The sequence below is a fragment of the Microcaecilia unicolor genome, chromosome 3, assembly GCF_901765095.1.
Source record: "Microcaecilia unicolor chromosome 3, aMicUni1.1, whole genome shotgun sequence".
NCBI classification, from domain to species: Eukaryota; Metazoa; Chordata; class Amphibia; order Gymnophiona; family Siphonopidae; genus Microcaecilia; species Microcaecilia unicolor.
The window spans coordinates 286,479,749-286,499,619 of NC_044033.1; the positions used below are offsets into that span (position 1 = coordinate 286,479,749).

The following is a 19,871-nucleotide window of genomic DNA, read 5'->3' on the forward strand; positions in this document are numbered from 1 at the left end:
AGGATAGTTACTCCCGCCTCCATCATAGATCCTGGGAGGTCTCTGCCCTCTAGGACCCCATTACCCACCCTCATCAACAACGGGCTAATCAGGCTCTCAAATTGTTTATAAAACCATGCCATGAACCCATCCAGCCCTGGGGCCTTGCCGTTGGGGAGTTTTGTAATAACCCCTTTTATTTCCCCCTGTCCTATTGGTTCCTCCATCCTTTGGCGCTCCTCATCGCTCAATCTCTGTAACGGGATGTGGTCCAAATATCTAGCTATGATTTCTGGCTGCTCCCCCTTGGGGGCTTTGTATAATTCCGTATATTTGAGAAATCCCTTTTCTATGTCCGAATCTGTGTGGGCCCACCCCCCATTCCCATCCTTAATTTTTGTATCTTTGACTTTACCCTTCTCTCTCTCAGGCATCTAGCTAGCATAGCACTGGATTTATTTGCAAATTCGAAGAACTGCTGTTTAAGACACGTTCTCATATATTTCACCTCTGCCATTTGCCCCTGTTCCAGCTCTCCCCTAATTTTCTTAAGCTCCTCCCAAACTCGTGGGGATGGGTTTCTCTGGTGAGTTCTCTCCAATTTGCTTAAGAGGTGCCGCAGAGCCATCATCACCTGTCCCCTCTCTCTTTTTTTTCTTGCTCCCCATTTAATTACTATTCCCCGAACCACTGCCTTCATCGCATCCCACAATACCCCATCCCCCACTTCCCCCATATCATTGATTCTTCAATACTCCTGTATACTAGCCTGCACCTCCTCCCTCACTTGTTCCTCTTCCAAGAGAGACTCATTAAGTTTCCACCTAGTGACCTAGTCTGATCCACACCATCACGTGGTCTGAGATTGAAATCGGTTCTATTTCGGTCTTCACTATCATTGGGGCCCAATTTCGATGTACCCACAACCCGTCTATCCTGGTATACGAGTTCGCCAAATGGGAGTAAAACGTGTATCCCCTTTGTAAACCCCGTACCACCCTCCAGCTATCCACCAGCTCCATATGGCTCAAAATTTTACGCAGTGCCTTCCTCCACGGCCCTGACTGGTATCCTCCTCCTCCCAAGTGGTCCAAACGTGCATCTGGTGCTATGTTGAAATCTCCTCCCACAATTGCCTGCCCTCCTATAAACCCTTGTATTTCTTCCCATAGTGTGCGGTAAAACTCCCCCTGTCCTGTGTTTGGGGCGTAGATGTTAATCAGTGTTACCTCCTCCCCCTGTATCAATCCCCTTAGAGCCATGCATCTCCCTGTTGTGTCCTTGAATTCTTTTATGATAGTCAGTCCACATGTCTGTCTTATCAGTATAGCTACTCCCCCTTTCTTCTTCCCTCCTGCCTCTTGATGTGTCATCACTTCAGTATACACCCTAGTGTGGAGCAGATACCCATATCTGGGTCTCAAATGTGTCTCTTGCAAAAATATCACTTCGCACCCCACTCTATGTATCTCTTTCATTACCCTCGCTCTCTTGAGTCCATTAACATTCCAGGACCCCACTCTCAAGTGTAAATAATACTAAGCAATGTGTAAGATCTAAGCAGAACAGCTTAGATCTATAGAAAATTACAGGTTGGCAATAACACAGAGTTATGAGGCAAATGACCTATGGGTCAGTAACAGGTGCAAACAATATGTAGCCCACGGGATTATAAGGGTGGTGAGAAAAGGAGACAGAATGCCTGGGAAAGGTGGAAAGAATGTAGCTGACATCTGCAAATAAGAAAAAGCCTTCAGGGATAAGCTGTGTGGAGGTACAATAACTGGGTGCAGCGGATGTAAAAAAGAGTATATAAGAAAGCTTGACTGAGAACAGACCTAAGCAAAGACTTAGCATTGTATCTGTATATTGTATCTGTTGCTGTTTTGATATTGTAAGTATACTTTGCTTCCTGTATAATGTTCTTATACAGCCTCTGTCCAAGGGAGGACAGTTGAAAGAATAAAAATTTTGGAAAATTCTTCATGGATTGTCTTGCCAATTTCTTTGTTGACATTAACCAGGTGTAAATAAACAAATTGGCGACCGCGGCAGGACGCGGCTGCCAACGGTGATAGTTTTTCTAATATTTGAACGTGAAAGTGATATTGTGTGACTTTCTTTCCTATGATCTCCAGAAATGGCCAGTCTGGAATGAGTAGGTGCTAGATTGTCCCTCTTCAGAAACGTGAGTATATTTTGAAGCAAAGTATTGTCGGTGACGTGTAAAGGATTGCTTTCTTGTTTATCTATCTAGCAATTTTTGTCTTATTGTTTGTCATTGTTTTTCGTGTGCTTAGGCTTTTTTGGGTCATTTCATAATGAAGCGTTTTCAGTCAAACGATAAGCAAACCCCTCCTCCTACTGCAGAGGAGAAGGGAGACTTAAAAGACCCTTCTTATGTACTTTATATCGATAGTAGAAAGAATTGCTCGCCTTTAGTGCATGTGAAAGATACATTTCCATTTGAAGCTCCAGTCATTCAAAAAACTTGCGAAAAATGGGCAGGATATGCTACAAAAGACCCGTTCCTGGCGTGGCCGGGCACTGGATCGTTTGTACGATCACAGCTACTTTCAGTTCTTAAGTATATTCAACAGAATAAGAAAGGGAAATCTTTACAGAAACATTTACATGTTTTAAATCTGTTTATGGTAGCAGCAGACTTATACCATGCTGATAAAATGAAATTTGAGACACAGACGCGTGAAACAGCACACATGAAGGCAGATGAGGAAGCTCAAAAACAACCCCCTTCATATCAGAGTTCGGAAGCGGCACAGTTAACGTGTCCTAACCTTAGCCGCGATCCGAAAGATATGCCCCGTCCTAAGCCAGCAAAATTTGTGTTGTGAATTAGGTTTCTGTAATTGTTTATGCTGTTTTTCTGACGGCCCTGATAATCATGACAGAGCATTAACCGGTGATGCTAAATTTATGCATAAGTTGAATCCAGAAAATGTAAAATATTTTAAAAAAAATGGAAAAAAGATTTGGATTTGATGGAAAATTGACAGTGAATTCTTGTGATGAATTACTTAGAAATCTTGAAGCATATGAAAAGAGTCACAAAAGAAAACAGGAAAAAAATGGACTAGAACAAGCACATAATTGGTATATACAAGCATATAAAAGAAATTGTGATATTAATAAAAAGAAACAGGTAGGGAACTCTAAGCTAGATTAGGTTAACTTACTAGACAAAGAAGATGATTTAATGGTTTTAAGTAGAAAAGAGGAAACTGCTTCCCCTGTTTTACACAGGGCAGGAGTAGCAAATCAGGCTAATACTATGTTTGTTTTCCGACCATGGTCTCAGAATGATATTAAACTGGATGGTATACCACATCCTAAATTAAAAATCATCGATTTTGAACAGCAAATTAGGGGCCTGTACAATATTTGTAGATTAAATGGCTATGAATTAGAAAGAGCACTAAGGCAAGTAATGGGACCTGATTGGTGTGTAATTAGTGGGGACTGGAATTCTAGCCTTATGATAGATGAGGGAACAGGGGGAATTTATGTGATAAGCAAAGGAGGATTTGAAAGGGGAAAGTCAGATAGAAGAGACCAGGGAAGTTGTTTTGTGTGCGGCAAAATGGGCCATTGGGCAAGGGAATGCAGAGAACGAAAGGGTGATACGCCCCATTTTGAAGATAAAGAAACATGACTAGCCACACATTAATGGAAAGAGTAAGTGAAGAGAGGGATGAGGAAGAAATAGAATGTGAGGATGAAATACTCAATTTAGTTGTAAGCAGAGTTTGTCTTTTTTTTTTTTCTTTCTTTCTAAATACCTTTTTTCTTTCTCTTCTGAGTGCATAGCTAAGTTATTTCCTTTGTTTTGAACTCAGTATTCCTTTCTAACTAGCCTTGTGTTTAGATAAACTGGTTTTCCCAGTCTGGCTCTCTCCATATTGATAAGGATCAATTCTTAGCCCAAAGTAATTTACCTGCTGCCATGGCATTATTTTAACATCATAAAAGAGACACTACAACTAGTTTGCCAATTGTATCCTAATCTTTTCAGTTTTAATTCAATTGGCTTAACTCTAATATTTGTTTGATAACCTTTGTGCAGTACATATGTATTTTGAGACATTTTGTTGTTGAACAGGTCTCAGCCCAGTGTAGGGGAGGCTAGAACTTTAGTAAAAATAGCACAACTAAAAACGTGTGATTAGTACAGTTTATGTTTGACATGTAGGACACTGAATCAAAGAGATGTATATCTCTACTCCCCAGTATTGCTAAGATTGCCTGAGGATGAGGGAACTTGTTCTTTACAGCTAGGAAAGTTTTGTTTAATTCTTTCTTTCCTTCTTTCTTTTGTGTGTTTACACAAATTATTTTACAACTACCAGAGTAATGGATGTTAGGTTTTGTGAGACTGCAAATGGTAGCTACAAGATACTAGCTGTTTTGGGTTCTGCCTGACTTCTTCCTGAAGATTAGCTCTAAACAAAGCAGCTTTACATAATTTGGTGTTTGTTTGTTTTGGTCCTACATTCTCTTCCATTGTGGAGAGGGAAGATTGAAGATTTGTTTTACATTCCTGTCTCCTCTTTACAAACTGGGCTCAGGACTCTCTGATTACTAATTATTTGTCCAATTTGTTGAGGCAGTGTAAAAATGTGTAAAGTATTGTGAGTGGTACAGTTTTAAATAACTGAAAATAAGAGAGGAAACTTTCTTTCTGTCTTTTTAGCAGTTGATCTGGGAATAACGAAGCCTTCTTAACAGTGGGCTGAACATTGTTGTCAAAGAAATTAGTGTAAATATCTCTTTGTATTTTTCCCATGCTAACTAACCTGTAATTGTATCATCAGCTGCCAGCCATTTTCTTAAGACTTTTACTTGAAACAGATATTCCTTATGCCCTGCAGTGAACTTCCTGTGGGACAGTGCCCTTGTCTGATTTCATTATATTTTATCTTTCCAGTGCACTAATATTTTTCCTTATAGCATGGGGCTTCTCCTTTTGAAGGAGCATTTTTGTATTTTCATGTACTTATGTTCATAAGATTACTTGTGCTGTGTTTCTGTATTTTCCTGCTATGTCTATACCTCAGGTAACAGATTCCAGAGAAATTGAATTGACAGCACTGCATCTTCCCCTAAACTTAGGGAGAGTTACTTGTTTTCTTCATTATTTCAGCAACAACAGGGATGCTTTTAAATCACATATCTATGTTATTTTTATATATTTAAATGAAATAAATTCTATCTTTTCCTCTTTATCTCATTTAAGAAAGAAAGGGTTACTGGCCTAAAACTCCACCACTTGAATTTGCTGTTCACAAGACCCAGCTGGGAGATTAGGTACTGGTCAATGCTGAACACACACACTATACCAGGATCAAGGGACCAACTCCAACAGGCCCTGGTATAGAGTGGCATATTGATTTCATGGATATGATTTTCCCCGTTCAAGGTAAAAGTTCAGCAAGTATTAAGAAAAAAACTTCACACATAAAACGTGGAAAGAACCAATGTATGTTGGACCTTTTACTATAACAGATTTGACTCGTACAGCAGCAAAATTGACAGATCTTACAACGTGGGTCCATATCTCTGACTTGCGAGCAGCACCTAATCCAGTACAGTCACCCATTACAGAAACAGGTGCAGAGGCAAGAAAACAAGAAAACATCATCATGAGAGTAATATTGCTTTTTGCCCTCATGGGTATAGTATGTTGGAAACAGCTATTGGGACTCAATACATATATTGAAAGATTACAAATGGCTGTTAAGATCTTGAACATATCTGATTGCATTGTGTGCACACCCGTTTTTACCTCATTCACGGACCCTCCTGCACGGGTGTATGGCATTACATTGCACAGACTTATGGGACAATATGAATGCATAGTTAATGGAACATGCCTGTTCAAAAATACGACTGTGCAGATGTGGAATAATGGTTCAAGCAACAATGAAAGACTGGAATTGACATTAAATTTCATGGCACAGTACCCTTCTTTATCTTTCTGGTGTCTCCAGAACGATACAAAAACACCACAAGGGATTGTATGTAATTATACCTATGTCATGGGAAATGCTAGTTGGATAATTGAAAAGGATACCTTCATGTATAATCAAAGTTTAGATACAGGAAATGATACTGACTGGTATATAACCAAACAAAAGATTGAAGTACAGAATTTGACGTGGTTAATAAATTTCTGTACATATAATTTGACAAAGGATAATGTGTTGCCTCTGGCATCATACTTTTATCCAACTTTAGCAAACTTAACAACTTTGCGACTAGGAGATTATTTACTTTGTGATAATGTCTTGTATACAACGCTTCCAGCACAATATAAGTTTTGTACTCTAGTACAGTTAAATTTGTTTGATGTTATTATTCCTTTGAATCAGATACAAAATGACCAACATAGACGTAGAAAAAGAGATACAGAAGGAACATCTTTAACTAATCTTACTGGTGATGACCAAGCATTACAGTTAGCACTAGATTACATTAATAGTACTAACCCTTTAACAAAGAAAAAGTTAGATGCATTATCAGCCACAGGCTGGCTTCCTTTTGCTGGCTCTGCTGTTGCAGCTGAATTAGGTATGTCTGTAAGACGTTTACAATCATTATTACATGTTGTAACACATGAATTGGACATAGCATTGACTGCATTACAGGAACAAATAGATGATACTGCAAGATATGCAATGCACACAAGAATGGCAGTTGATTTTATGTTAGCCCAATCTGGAGGTGTATATGGAATTGTGAATGATACATCATGCTGTACTGTTATTCGAAATCGATCTATTATTGTGAAAAATGCGATGCAGCGCATTCTTTCCTTAGCCCAGCTCCAAGTAAGTGACTATGAGGGAATACTGGATATGTCTTGGTGGGATTCAATTAAAAATTGGTTTTCGGGATTGGGACCATGGTTAAGAGGGATTGTTACTGGATGTATTGTTTTCAAATGTGTTGCTGGATTACTACTGTGTTGTTTGCCATGCCTAATGAGTTGCTGCCGCAGAGCGTGTCAGAATACATTAAAGATGACAATGGTGAATCAAGTACAGAGCATTATAAACCAGAGCATTATAAACCCTGATGCATTGAAGGACGGTGGACCCAACTGTCCTGGGCTCTTAAGCTCTTATCACCATGACAACACCTGCAGCGCTGATTCCATGGTTTGATAGAAAATGTTTGTTATCGCCATGACGGACTGAGGTATGACCTGTGCAGACAGGATTGTGCCCGGCCTAACAGTGATACAGACTATAATCATGAAATCAAGTGTGAACCTTATGAATAAGGTTCAAGGGAGGATTTGTAAATAATACTAAGCAATGTGTAAGATCTAAGCAGAACAGCTTAGATCTATAGAAAATTACAGGTTGGCAATAACACAGAGTTATGAGGCAAATGACCTATGGGTCAGTAACAGGTGCAAACAATATGTAGCCCACGGGATTATAAGGGTGGTGAGAAAAGGAGACAGAATGCCTGGGAAAGATGGAAACAATGTAGCTGACGTCTGCAAATAAGAAAAAGCCTTAAGGGATAAGCTGTGTGGAGGTACAATAACTGGGTGCAGCGGATGTAAAAAAGAGTATATAAGAAAGCTTGACTGAGAACAGACCTAAGCAAAGACTTAGCATTGTATCTGTATATTGTATCTGTTGCTGTTTTGATATTGTAAGTATACTTTGCTTCCTGTATAATGTTCTTTTACAGCCTCTGTCCAAGGGAGGACAGTTGAAAGAATAAAAATTTTGGAAAATTCTTCATGGTTTGTCTTGCCAATTTCTTTGTTGACATTAACCAGGTGTAAATAAACACAAGCCATCCCCTACCCCCCTACCCCTAGTCTCCCCTTCCTCCCCCGCCCTAGCTCCCCTCCCCTTCTCCTTTCTCTTACCCGACACTGCTACCGCGGTCGGTCAGAGAAGAGGCTCCGCCGTTCCCCCGAGACCACCCTACCCCTCCCCCCCAGAGCCTCCAGACCCCTCCATTTCCCCCGCTCCCTCCTTTTATTCCTAATTTGTCATTCAGAGACCCGCTCTCCCACCTCACCCTCAAGACACTCCTCTCCCTCCAAATCCCCTCCTTCCCCCACATCCCACCCACACAATATGTCTAATGTTTATCAAACATCACTGTTCCAATGCATTTATGTCCTCAGGATACGCCTCTCTCATTCCTCTTTCCTCGGCTTGCCACCATCTGCCATGCCGAGTCTGCTCTGGGCTCCGTCATCTCCGGTGTCTGTTGTTCCCGGATTGGGACACCTTCACAGCCCAGCTGCCTCAATGCCTCCGCCGGTGTCTTCACTTTCCGTGACTTTCCCGCCACTGTTAACCATACTGCAAAAGGGAAAAGCCACCGATACCGAATTCCTTTAGCTCTCATGAAGGTCGTCACCTCTCCCATTGCTCTTCTCTTCTGCAACGTGGTTCCCGCCAAGTCCTGATATACTCCAATCTTGCAATTTTTCCAGTTTATCACCTTCTGTTGTCTCGCTTTAGCCGATATCAATTCCTTAGTAGGAAAGTCCAAAAAACAAGCAATGAATCTCGTGGGGGTCCCGCGTTGCGATGTGCCCGTTTTATGCGAATCTCCCGGTGCCCCTCCTCTCCCTCCGGGCTCAGGATATGGCACAGTTCTTTAATTACCACTTCACAGTTGGTAAAGATGTCCAGTTCTGGAATTCCTTTAAACCGCAAATTGTTGCAGCGTGATCTGTTCTCCAGGTCCTCAACTTGTTCTTTTAACATCTGGATCTCTGAGGTAACTCCATGGACCTCTACCTTTCTTTTTTGGTCAGCCGCCTGGATTCTTTCTATTTTCTCCTCTGCGCTCTCTACTCATGTGCCCAGTCCTTTATCTACGTGCGAATCTCCCAGAGCGAGTTTTGGATATCTTCGCACGGACCCCCTCCAGTTCCGATTTCAGCGCTTTGAACCAGCCCACCACTTCTGCCTTGGTGATTTCCTCAGTAGTGTCACTTGTCTCTCTTTGGGGCTCATCCTCTGAGTCCGAGGGGATCACACTCATCTTCTCCACTCCCTGGTGATTTTCGGCCACTTCGTGCCTCGTCTTCCCCCCTTGGTCCACTGCATACCGAAATTTTTCCAAGCTCTTTTTCAGCAGCATTATAGTTACCCCTCTTGCTTCTACTGTGTTTTCTCACTAGTTTTTTGGGGTAACCAGGCACTGCCTGTGCCTCTCTCTCTTCGTGCTGCAACTCCAGGTCCCCAGCACCCAGCTCCTTCAAGCGTTATGTTCTTTACTTGCTTTGCTCTCAAATATGAGCCCTCAGTGCTGAGCCTCTCCAGACCTGATGCTGTCCCTTGTTCAGGCAGCTGCTCCACTCTCCCCTCTGTAAGCTTGGACCAATTGGCCCCTCAGGCTGCTGCTTCCTTGGGGGGGGGGAGGGGGGGGAAAGACACCCACTGCTCTCTTCCTTCACTCCTCGGATATCCTGGGCCCTGCCTCTCCCCCGCTTCTGCTGGATCTCTCAACTCCCTGCACTGCCGCTGATCTGCTCCACGTGGGTGGGGGGAGGGGAGGAGAAGAAAAACAAGCCCGTCTCCCTCACCTACAGCCAGTCTCCTTCGCCTCCCGAGCTGTTTGCTCTGCTCCTCAATCGCTTTCCACTTTGTCCTCAGCTGGCCCCGATGTCTGTTCCACAGCACTAATCTCCGCGCTTTCGGACGCCGGCTGCCGCCATCTTGGATCTCGGGCTGCCGGTTTGCAGGTCCTCCGTCTTTGCCTCCTCCACTGGGCCGCTGCCGATGGGATTACCTGGTTCCCCCTCAATCCCGCCAGCCTTCCTCTGTCATCTGATCTTCCGGGGGGGGTCCAGTGCCCGCGGATTCGGGGACCTCTCTCTGGGTCTGGCGGAGCTCACTCCCCGGTGGCCATCTTCCTGCCCGGCTCCACCAGAAGTCTGTTCATGTAGTACATTGCAACCTGATTATCTGTTTGAATCTGAATAATTTCATGGGATAGTCAATATCTGAAAGCCTTTAGAGCATTACAGATCCCTCGAAGCTCCAAGATATTGATCTGAAGATTCACTTCCTGGAGGGACCAAGCTCCTTGAGTGTGAAGCCCATCTACATGAGCTCCCCTTCCCAGGAGAGATGAATCCATCATCACACTTTTTGTGGCTGAGGGATTTGGAATGGAAGTCCGAAGGTCAAACTGGGTCAAATTGTCCACCATTCAAGAGAGCGTACAAGCTCCGGGGACACTTGGATTACATCCTCTAGATTCCCCGTGGCTTGATACCACTGAGAAGCTAGGGACCATTGAGCAGAGCCATGAGGCCCAACAATCTCAACATCTGCGGAGTGTGACCTGCTGCGAAGCCCGAACCTTGGATGCTAGGGAAACAAGATTGTTTGCCCACGGCTCCAGGAAGTAAGCCCAAACAGTCCTTATGTCTAGCAGGGCCCCAATGAACTCCAATTGTTGAACAGGATGAAGATAGGACTTGGGGTAGGTTATAACGAATCCTTAACTCTAGCACCTGAATAGTCATCCACATGGACTCCCGAGCACCGTCCTCCGACGGGCTCTGCACCAGCCAATCATCGAGATAAGGGAACAGATACACTCCCAGTCTGTGTAGCGACGCTGCGACTACTGCTAGACACTTGATAAAAAAAACCCTCTGAGCTGATGCAAGGCCAAAGGGCAACACGCGGTAGTGAAAGTGATGTGTTCACAGCCGACATCCAAGATACTTCCTGTGAGCTGGAAGTATCGAGATGTGTGTGTATGCATCCTTCAAGTCCAGAGAGGACAGCCAATCGTTCTCTTGAATCATGGGAAGAAGGGTGCCCAGGGAAACCATCCTGAACTTTTCTCGGACTAGGAATTTGTTCAGGGCCCTTAGGTCTAGGATGGGACGCATCCCCCGTCTTTTTCCACACAAGGAAGTACCTGGAATAGAATCCCTGCCCTTCGTCCCCTGGTGGAACGGGTTCGACCGAATGGGCCTTTAGAAGGGCGGAGAATTCCTCTGCAAGTACCTGCTTGTGCTGAGAGTTGAATGAATGAGCTCTCGGTGGGCAATTTGGAGGTTTGGATATCAAATTGAGAGTGTATCCTAACCGGACTATTTGAAGAACCCACCAGTCGGAGGTTATGAGAGGCCACCTTTGGTGAACAAAGTTTCACTTCCCCCCAACCGGCAAGTCGTCAGGACTCATCGGAGAAGTATCTGGGACTCTCCTCTGATTCCCACGAATGTTCCTCCTCGGTATCAGACGCTTCCCGTAGGGATGTCCGAGACAGGGCCCACCTCTACATCAAGGACCAGTGGCCTCAAGAACGGTGTCGAGGAGCCTGCACCCGCCTCAACTCCAGTGAAGCTTTCTCCACCAATGTCGAAGAACTGGCCTGGTGGCAAGCGGCACCGGTGTTGTTTATAATTAGATCTGCCTCACCCACTTGGGCAGCGGAAGCCATGGGCTCTCTGTACTATCCCGGAAAGAACTTCATATCCCCTCTAGATCCTTAATTACCCCAACCTGGTATCTGCTCATGACAGTGTTACTCGGTCAAGGCAGTATAGACCCTAGTAATTAGAAAGGAACCCAGTATGTAGTAGATATAATAAGATAGTTTATTACAATCTTACCAATGGTAGTACAGGCAAGTTAAGCATTCACATAATGGGGCAGCATATCATGGCACGTCCTCTCTCTAGCCTTCTGGAGTCTTCCTTCTCTGGTCTTCTTCTCCTCTTGTCTGATCTAATACCCCTCAAACTGCTGCTTATATACAATTTTGGCCCTATTCATTTCAATGGACCCCAGCTGTCTCAACAGGGCTCTTGATTCTTATCAGTTGATCAGAATGACTTCATATGTTCCCAAACCTTCCTCTAGCCCTCCCTTTGGATGTTCTCACCCGGGGTGCAGCTGACCCAGTACTATCTCTACATAACCATAGCAACTCTTGCTCATGACGTCTTGCAGGTGGCCAGTCTCAGAGCAAATGCCCCCCTCCCTTGCCAGCTCAGCATTTGCTACAGTGAAATGTAACTGTGTCAAAGGTGATCACTGATTTTTATAGGCTAGCTCTTTTTTGTATCAGAGGTGATTTTGATTTTAAGAAGCCTAGCTCTTATTATGAGCTATTGGCCTGTATTTTACTGAGAGCAAGGGCTAGCATACTTATTCAGTGTCGGAGACCGTACCGCGGTCTGGGGGCCAGGTGGGGCCGCAGCAGAAGGCATGGCAGGCAGGCACAGGCTCCCCAGATGCACATCGCTGCAACAAGCCCTCCAAAGGCTCTAGGAGCAAGGCCCGGGTATGCTCATCGAGAGCTGCCATCGGTAAAGGCTGACGGGCCGGTGTGGGCTCAGGTTGTCAAACCGCCTGGGGTGCAGGAGCAGGATCTTGGCTGCTGGGAGACGCACACGTCGGCACCTCTTGAATGGAGGGGGAGCGTTCCTCCCGGCACCGACGCTTCTCAGGTGCCGGATGCCTCAATGTCCCGTAGATCCCAGCACTGTGTATGAAAGATCAGAGTTGGTGCTTCTTGGCCTTCATCCAAAGCACCGCACCAAGACTCCTCGGTGCCAACGAGGACAACGTCGAATCCTCATGTCGCCTCGGGGTTGGGTCCGACAAAGGCCAGTCCCAGAGAGCCTGCAAGGCCTCGAGGCAGTTGGAGACCCACTCGATGCTTCACTGCTCCCAGTGTCTCTGGCCATCCCTACCGTGACTCCCAATGTCAATGCCTGCCTTCGCGCCAACCTCGATGCTGAAGTGCCAAAAAGTTTCTCTCTGAGCCTCTCAGGAAACTTGTGTCCTTGTCTTCATATGAAGACAAAGGACATAATTTGCCGGGAAATGGTCGAGCCCAAAGCACTGAATACAATAAGAATGTGTATCAGTACCTGAGATGGTCCGGTTGCACTGAGTACAACGTTTGAAGCCACTGGAAGTCATCAATGACATGGAAGGGAAAACGGCTTCAGCTAAATTAAAGGACTCGACTGTGCCTAAAGAAAAAAAAAGCACAAAATGGGAAGCCAGACCGAGCAGGCCTAAGTGCGGCCTGTGACAAAAAATAAAGAAAAAAAATGCGAGCCAAGAACTACAACAATAAGGGGGGGGTTGGGGGGGGGAATAAGAACAAAAAAATAAAAAAAGAGAGAGAGAAAAATGCAAGAAATTCGCAAATCAGGCACGAAAAAGGCTCCTTCCCAGAAAAAAACTGAGGAGCGCGGTTGAGCGACGGGCAGGAAGACACTTTGTGCATGCTCAGTGGGACAAGCACCCACATTAGAAGGCTCTAGCAACTCTTTTGCTATATATTATTCCGATTCCCAGGCCAATACGGATCGAAGAACATAGCAACACTAGACTATGTGCTTGCTGCCAAATGAGGTGTGTGTGTTTTTCCATAAGAACATAAGTACTGCAAGTGAATTTGCAGGCTATTGTAGCATGTAGCAGGTGAATATGTGAGAACAAGATTAATGAACATGATGAGGATTCAGCTTTTATAACACTTAGGGACTCATTTTCAAAGCCCTTATCCTTACAAAGTTCTATAAGTTACTATTAGGCATATTTTCAAAGCACTTAGCCTCCCAAAGTTCCATATCTTAGTTAATAGTAAAGCCAGTGACAAGTACCTCAGGCCAGGAAAACCGCAGAGCTAAGCAGGAAAGGTGTGCTAGAGTTTACTACAACTGAAAATGGTAAGCAAGGCCCCTCTACTCTCAAAAGCCCCTAGCTTCAGTGCCAGCTTGTCCTATGGACCGACCAGCTGAGGTTCTAGCCCAGGGTGCCAAACGCCCGAGCCCATGTCACTGGAGAGGCAGGAGAAAAGTTGGGGGGAAAAACTGGTGGGGGTGGGGCAAAGGGCAGAACAGGCCGGGGGGTGGGGGGTGCCACAAAAACAAGTTGGTCCTCTGGGGTGCCACAACCTCTTGAGCCAGCCCTGCCTAGCTCACAAATATAAGATAATGGAAGTTCAAGGTTCTACTTATATAAGAAAAGTACCAAGAGGTACAGAGGACAGGACCAACTGATTCTAAAGATATATGTACTTTATAACTAACACACTGGCAGGCAGTAAGTTGATTTATCAGACTGTCTTCTCGTTTGTGGCAACATCCTAATTAATTTTCTCTCATTCTGGTACTTTTAATTTGCTTTGTATTATATTCACAATTGTCTAGGATTAATATGTTACCACATTAGTCTTACTCCAACAATTGTTACTCAAATATTTGAGCATATTGGAGTGGAGGAGTGGCCTAGTGGTTAGGGTAGTGGACTTTGGTCCTAGGGAACTGAGGGCCAGATGCATCAACCAAACGTAAAAAATTCAAAAACGTTAAACTCCCTGACGAATTTGAAAAAACAAAGCATGCACCAAAAAAACAAGATGCACATGTTCGGTGCGGTATTGAAAAGTACAATGTATCAAAGATTCGTAATCCCCATCGGTAATCTGCCCCTAAATCATGCGCAGAGCAACCAAGCGTTATGCTGGCTGTTCTGCGCATGCCACAAACGTCAGAACAACAACAAAAAAACACAAACACGTGGCTCCCCGCTCCCCCCTGCATCACTACAAAACTAAACATACCTCAAAAAAGGATCGGGAGGGGGCAAAGGCGCTCATCAGGAGCGTCCTGTATGGACGGCCTTGCACTCCCCCCCTCCCCCGAGATCGCCGCTGTTCCCCGCTTCCGCCCTTTACTAAATTAAAAACTGAAAATAAAAATCTAAACTTTTGCAGCGCCGGATCCCCCCTCCGTTCCTGTCTCAATCTTCTTCTTTTCCCAACACTGCTCCACCTCCCGCCATCCTCCGCCCCTTGCCCCGCCCCTGAGTTCGTCACCACCGTTCCGCCCCCCTCCAACGGCCCCCCCCCCCCCCGCTTTACCGGCCGTGCAGCGCCTCTCACCTGTGTGTGAAGGTGCTGCATGGGATGAAACAACGGATCGTCGATCGCTTCTGCCTCCACCGACGTCTCTCTCCTTCTTCCTCTGCCCGCCCTCCTCTGATGTAAGTTTCCTACGTAGGTAACTTACGTCAGAGGGCGGGCACAGGAAGAAGGAGAGAGACGTCGGTGGAGGTGAGAGGCGCTGCACGGCCGGTAAAGCAGGGGGGGGTCCGTTGGAGGGGGGGGAAGATCAAGACAGGAAGGGAGGGGGGCCCGGCGCTGCAAAAGTTTAGATTTTTATTTTCAGTTTTTAATTTAGTAAAGGGCGGAAGCGGGGAACAGCGGCGATCTCAGGGGGGGGCAAGGCCGTCCATACAGGACACTCCTGATGAGCGCCTTTGCCCCCTCCCGATCCTTTTTTTATGTTTGTAAAGCTTTTATATTTTATGCAGGGGGAAAGCGGGGAGCCAGTGTTTGTGGTGTTTTTATTTTTTTTATCTCACTTTTCTGTTTAAACATGCCAGCTTTGATTTTTATGGTGCAGGGGGCAGCGGGGGAGATGATAGCTCAGGCCTTTACGACTGCTCTGACCATAAGTTTAATATGTCGCGGTAAATGATTCAGTATAATCATTGGTATTGTTAATGCATCCCGAATCGCCCACATTACAATGGTAGTTACTCTTTTGTATTCCGTTTTCGTTAGCTACTTGCTTCATTGGAAAAAGGCCATTAATGTATGCAACAGTTAGGAATTTCCTTCGTTAAAGGGTTGTTAGAGGGTCGTTAAGGTTTAGTGCATCTGGCCCTCAGTTCGATTCCCACTTCAGGCACAGGCAGCTCCTTGTGACTCTGGGCAAGTCACTTAACCCTCCATTGCCCCAGGTACAAATAAGTACCTGTATACAATATGTAAGCCGCATTGAGCCTGCCATGAGTGGGAAAGCGCGGGGTACAAATGTAACAAAAAATAAATAAAAATATATTAAACCTGACCCTTTCCCTGTCTCACAAAAAGTTATGTAGAATTGCAGCGGAACCAAACCCAGAAAGCAGCGGAACCAAACCCAAAGGACAGCAGCGCCCCCCCCCCCCCCCCCCCCCCCCCCCCCGGAAGTGGAGAAAGGCCTCGATTTACGAGAAGCTTTTCACCCTTTCCATTCTATTCGTTGTTGTGATGGTTCCGCAGCAGTACTGGTCAGCGGGCCTGGAATAAAACGGAGAGATAAAGCGCCGACACAGAGCGACAATTTAAAAAAAAAATAAAGGATGCTGCACAGCAGCCACAGAAATCCTTAGGCTAGAACACCACCAGAAAATATCATGGAATGACAATGTCATAACAAACTCTGTAAGCCACACTGAGCCTGCAAATAGGTGGGAAAATGTGGGATACAAATGCAATAAATAATAATAATAACTAGCCTTTCACCCATCGCCTCTGTAATACACATAAGGAGACACAGACTCCCAGCTATACTTAACCCCCAAAATCTCCCAAACCCACCAAATTCCCCATACAGCGCATTCTTCATATCTTTATTCACATCGCCATCTACATCCCCAAAGCCCGTATTTCCCATACATTTCCGTACTCTACTAGGAATCTGACACCACATTTCTTCTCTCCTTTGGCCACCGTCGCGTTTCTTGACTTCCCATAATACAAATATACTGTCACACGCATTCAGGGACTGATCTCGCTTCCCTGTGATCTTTCTCTCTCGCACTCACTCTCCTCGGTCTAGCATGTCGCCCCTGTACGCGATCCGTTACCTGAACCATACCTCCAACCGTAAAACTCATACCTGAGGTTCTCTCCGCCAAAAATCCCACAACACAACCTACTTTCTCGTACCCAAAGCATGCATTGCGACCAGCCTTGCCGAAAAACAGGAAGTTGCGTCAGAAAAGGTAGACATTAGAGACCAATCAAAGAGGCTAACCTCCTTGCTGATCCACAAAAGTTGAAGCAAACAGAAGACGGGGCAGGGTTTCCTATCTAATCCATTATAGGGGCCAAGGAGGTTTAATAAACAGGAGTGGAAGTGAGCCTATCTGGTCCATTGTAAGCAAGGAAGCCAATTTGGACATTCTAAGTTTCTCTTTCCCAGCGCAGCCGCCGTCATCCCTGTTCACTCAAAAAAAGCAAGCAAACCTATGAGCTGCTGCATCCACATTGTCGGTTTTTTTTTATTCTTGGTCAGTCTCTAACTACTACTACTACTTAGCATTTCTAACAAGTCTAAAGCTGTTTCGATTGGATAGGCAGTGCTTTAAATGGTAAAGGACAAAAGTTGTTTGGTGTTTTTTTTTTTTTACTTATTGGACAGCTTTTTAATTTATTTTTAAATCTCTCTATATAAAACGCACCTCCAACGTTCTAATGAAGCCTCCTAAAGTCCCAACGTTCTAAATCTGTGGTGGTGTAGATCGCTTTTTCTCCATGAGTGTGTGCCCCGCCCTTCTTCAAACCCCAAACCGTGTATACGCAATGAATTTCGTTGGAAACATACTTATTGTCCAATATTAGTGGAAATAATACACCTGATTTCATTTTTTTCTCTTTTAAAACCAGAAATTATTTAACAATACAAACACTTGAATCTCTAATCCAATTCCCACTGATTAAGGTAATCCCAGTTTCACAGGTTTCACTCCTTTTGAATTAATATACTAAGCGGAATCATTTCAGAGGAAAATATTAATCATCTGTAATAATATTCATTTTGATCAACTTTTTCTGGTCTATTATCATTTTCAAAATCTTAACTCTTTCCTTCACCTGTAGAACTTCATTTGCTGTATCAATTTTTCATTCTCAAAGGATTCGATTCGATTATCCATGTGGCTCACTAATAAGCATAGGCGCCGGCGGTCGGTGGCCCAACTGTTTGGGGAGGCTAAAGGGGGCGTGGTTAGGGGTAGGGCCAGGGGCGGGGCTTACATCTATAATTGTCTGACAACACAGAAAAAAACATAAGTAAAAATAAGTCACAATTAATACCTTTTATTAAATTTAGATATTAAATATGTATCATATATCAAAGAATGAAGTGGTTGCTCAAAGCATGTACTAACCACAATTGCTCAACTGCAAAACACTGTGCACAAATTTGTGCAAAAACACACTCATAAACCTTACTGTACCATAACACTGGGCAGACCCTAATAAACCAATATACCACCCATTGGGAAAATGCAGACCGTCAACAATATGAAACAAGGGATCATAATATCACAATTCTCATGTAGAGCCACAAAACACCCTTTTAGGGTGAGCTCCTTTTATAAACGACTATATGTAGATCCTTCAAGAGGTAGTGTGTCATGATTTAGGCTCTAAAACCCTTTCTGATGATTTGGTGCCACCTCAGTAAGGCCAATACATAATTTCTCCACTGCAAAATACTATACACAAACTTGTGCAAAAACACACTCATAACCTTACCAAACCATAACAGTACTAATTCCAAGGACAGGACGAGCTACAACCTTATGCGTGGAAAGGCAGCACTGTAATTACACCGGGCTCTAAAACACCAGTGCACAACCTAGTGAAACAAAACAAAAACCAAAAAGGGCTGAAAATACTACACGCTAGCAGAATACTGCACCTTGATCACACATGAAAAACACATGACAACAGATATGAAGGCAAAATACTGAACTGGAAAGTTACCTCAAGAAGTCAGACTCAGCACGCAGCAATACTAGAAAAATTGAAACTTACATGCAAAACATCACAAATGCATATTTCCAAAAGCTGACATATTCCAGTTAATAAATTCTGAATAAAATACTTTTTCTACCTTTGTTGTCTGATCATTTAGTTTTTCTATTCACTTTGGTCCCAGTGTCTTCTGTTTTATGCAGTGTCTTCTTTCCATTTGATATTTTTTCTCTCATCATGTCCACCATCCTCCTGTGTCCTTATGCATCCTGTCTACCATCTGTAGCCCTGTCCCTATCCTTTCTCAACTTTAAACATCTGCCCTCAAAGTGTTTCAATCCAGCCCTTAAATTCAGCCATTTTCCCTCCATCCATATCCAGCATTTCTCCTCACTCCCTTCTGTCCCTGGATCCACAATCTCCCTCTTTCTCTTTCCCCTCTAGTGTATATCTATCCCTCCCTCTCATCCATCCCCATGTACAACCTCTCTTCCCTCCTTCTTCTCTCCCACTGCCCATATCACTCTCAGTATCTCCTTTCCTTGCACCCTGGGCCCAACATCTATCTCTTTCTTCCTCTTCCTTCCCCTTATAGCATCCCTCCCATCCCCATACAGCATCTCTCTCTCTGTCTCCCTCCCTCCCACATCCATGTTCAACATTTCCCCTTTTCTCTTGCTGTGCATCTGTCCCTCCGTCCTCCTTCACATCCAACATTTCCCACCTCCCTCTCTCATGCATGCTGCCTCAGTCCCTGACTCCCTAAAGCATTCTTATCTACACCCGTACCCGTCTCCGACAGCGCTGCCTCACTGCCTGCCATTCATTCTCACAGGCAGCTCCGTTCCCGCTCCCCTTTGCCGCGTCCACTCCTCCAGCTCTCTCTGATGCACTTCCTGTTAAACAGGAGTTTGTGTTAAACAGGAAGTGCATCAGAGAGAGCTGGAGGAGTGGACGCAGCAAAGGGGAGCGGGAACGGAGCTGCCTGTGAGAATGAATGGCAGGCAGTGAGGCAGCTCTGACGGCGACGGGTACGGGTGAAGATAAGAATGCTTTAGGGAGTCAGGGACCAAGGCAGGCAAATTGTGAGGGGATGTTGGGTGGGCCCTGGTGGGGGGTTGGGGTCACGCACGGGGGGGGGGGCAAGGAGAGCTGCCGGTCAGGGACTCCCCGACGGGGAGAGCAGGAAGGACGGTGGGAGAGCTCCCTGGTTGCTGCGGAAGCCCTGTGTTTGTGAGGACAGCAGCCAGGGGAACATCAAGATTGGGCTGGGGAGGCTTAGCCTCCCCAAGCCTCTTATACAGGGC

The 19,871-nt window shown here is 44.9% G+C and overlaps 1 protein-coding gene and 1 long non-coding RNA gene across 3 annotated transcripts in view; both read right to left on the reverse strand.

Annotated features, from left to right (window-relative positions):
- Positions 1 to 16,789, reverse strand: part of TBCE (tubulin folding cofactor E) — a 712,453-nt gene extending 695,664 nt beyond the window's left edge. The window contains exon 1 of one of the 2 annotated variants that reach the window (XM_030198136.1): positions 16,700 to 16,789. Coding sequence is in view for 1 of the 2 variants with exons in the window: in XM_030198134.1 (XP_030053994.1) it covers positions 16,626 to 16,676 (51 nt within the window). In the remaining variant the exon portion in view is untranslated. The other variant, XM_030198134.1, reaches the window with a different exon arrangement.
- Positions 1,807 to 4,520, reverse strand: LOC115466712. Its single transcript, XR_003941585.1, has 3 exons — positions 4,446 to 4,520; positions 3,936 to 3,938; positions 1,807 to 1,817 (listed from the first exon to the last, which is right to left on the reverse strand). It is a non-coding gene; the product is annotated as an uncharacterized LOC115466712 (long non-coding RNA).
- Positions 16,790 to 19,871: the final 3,082 nt, after the last annotated feature.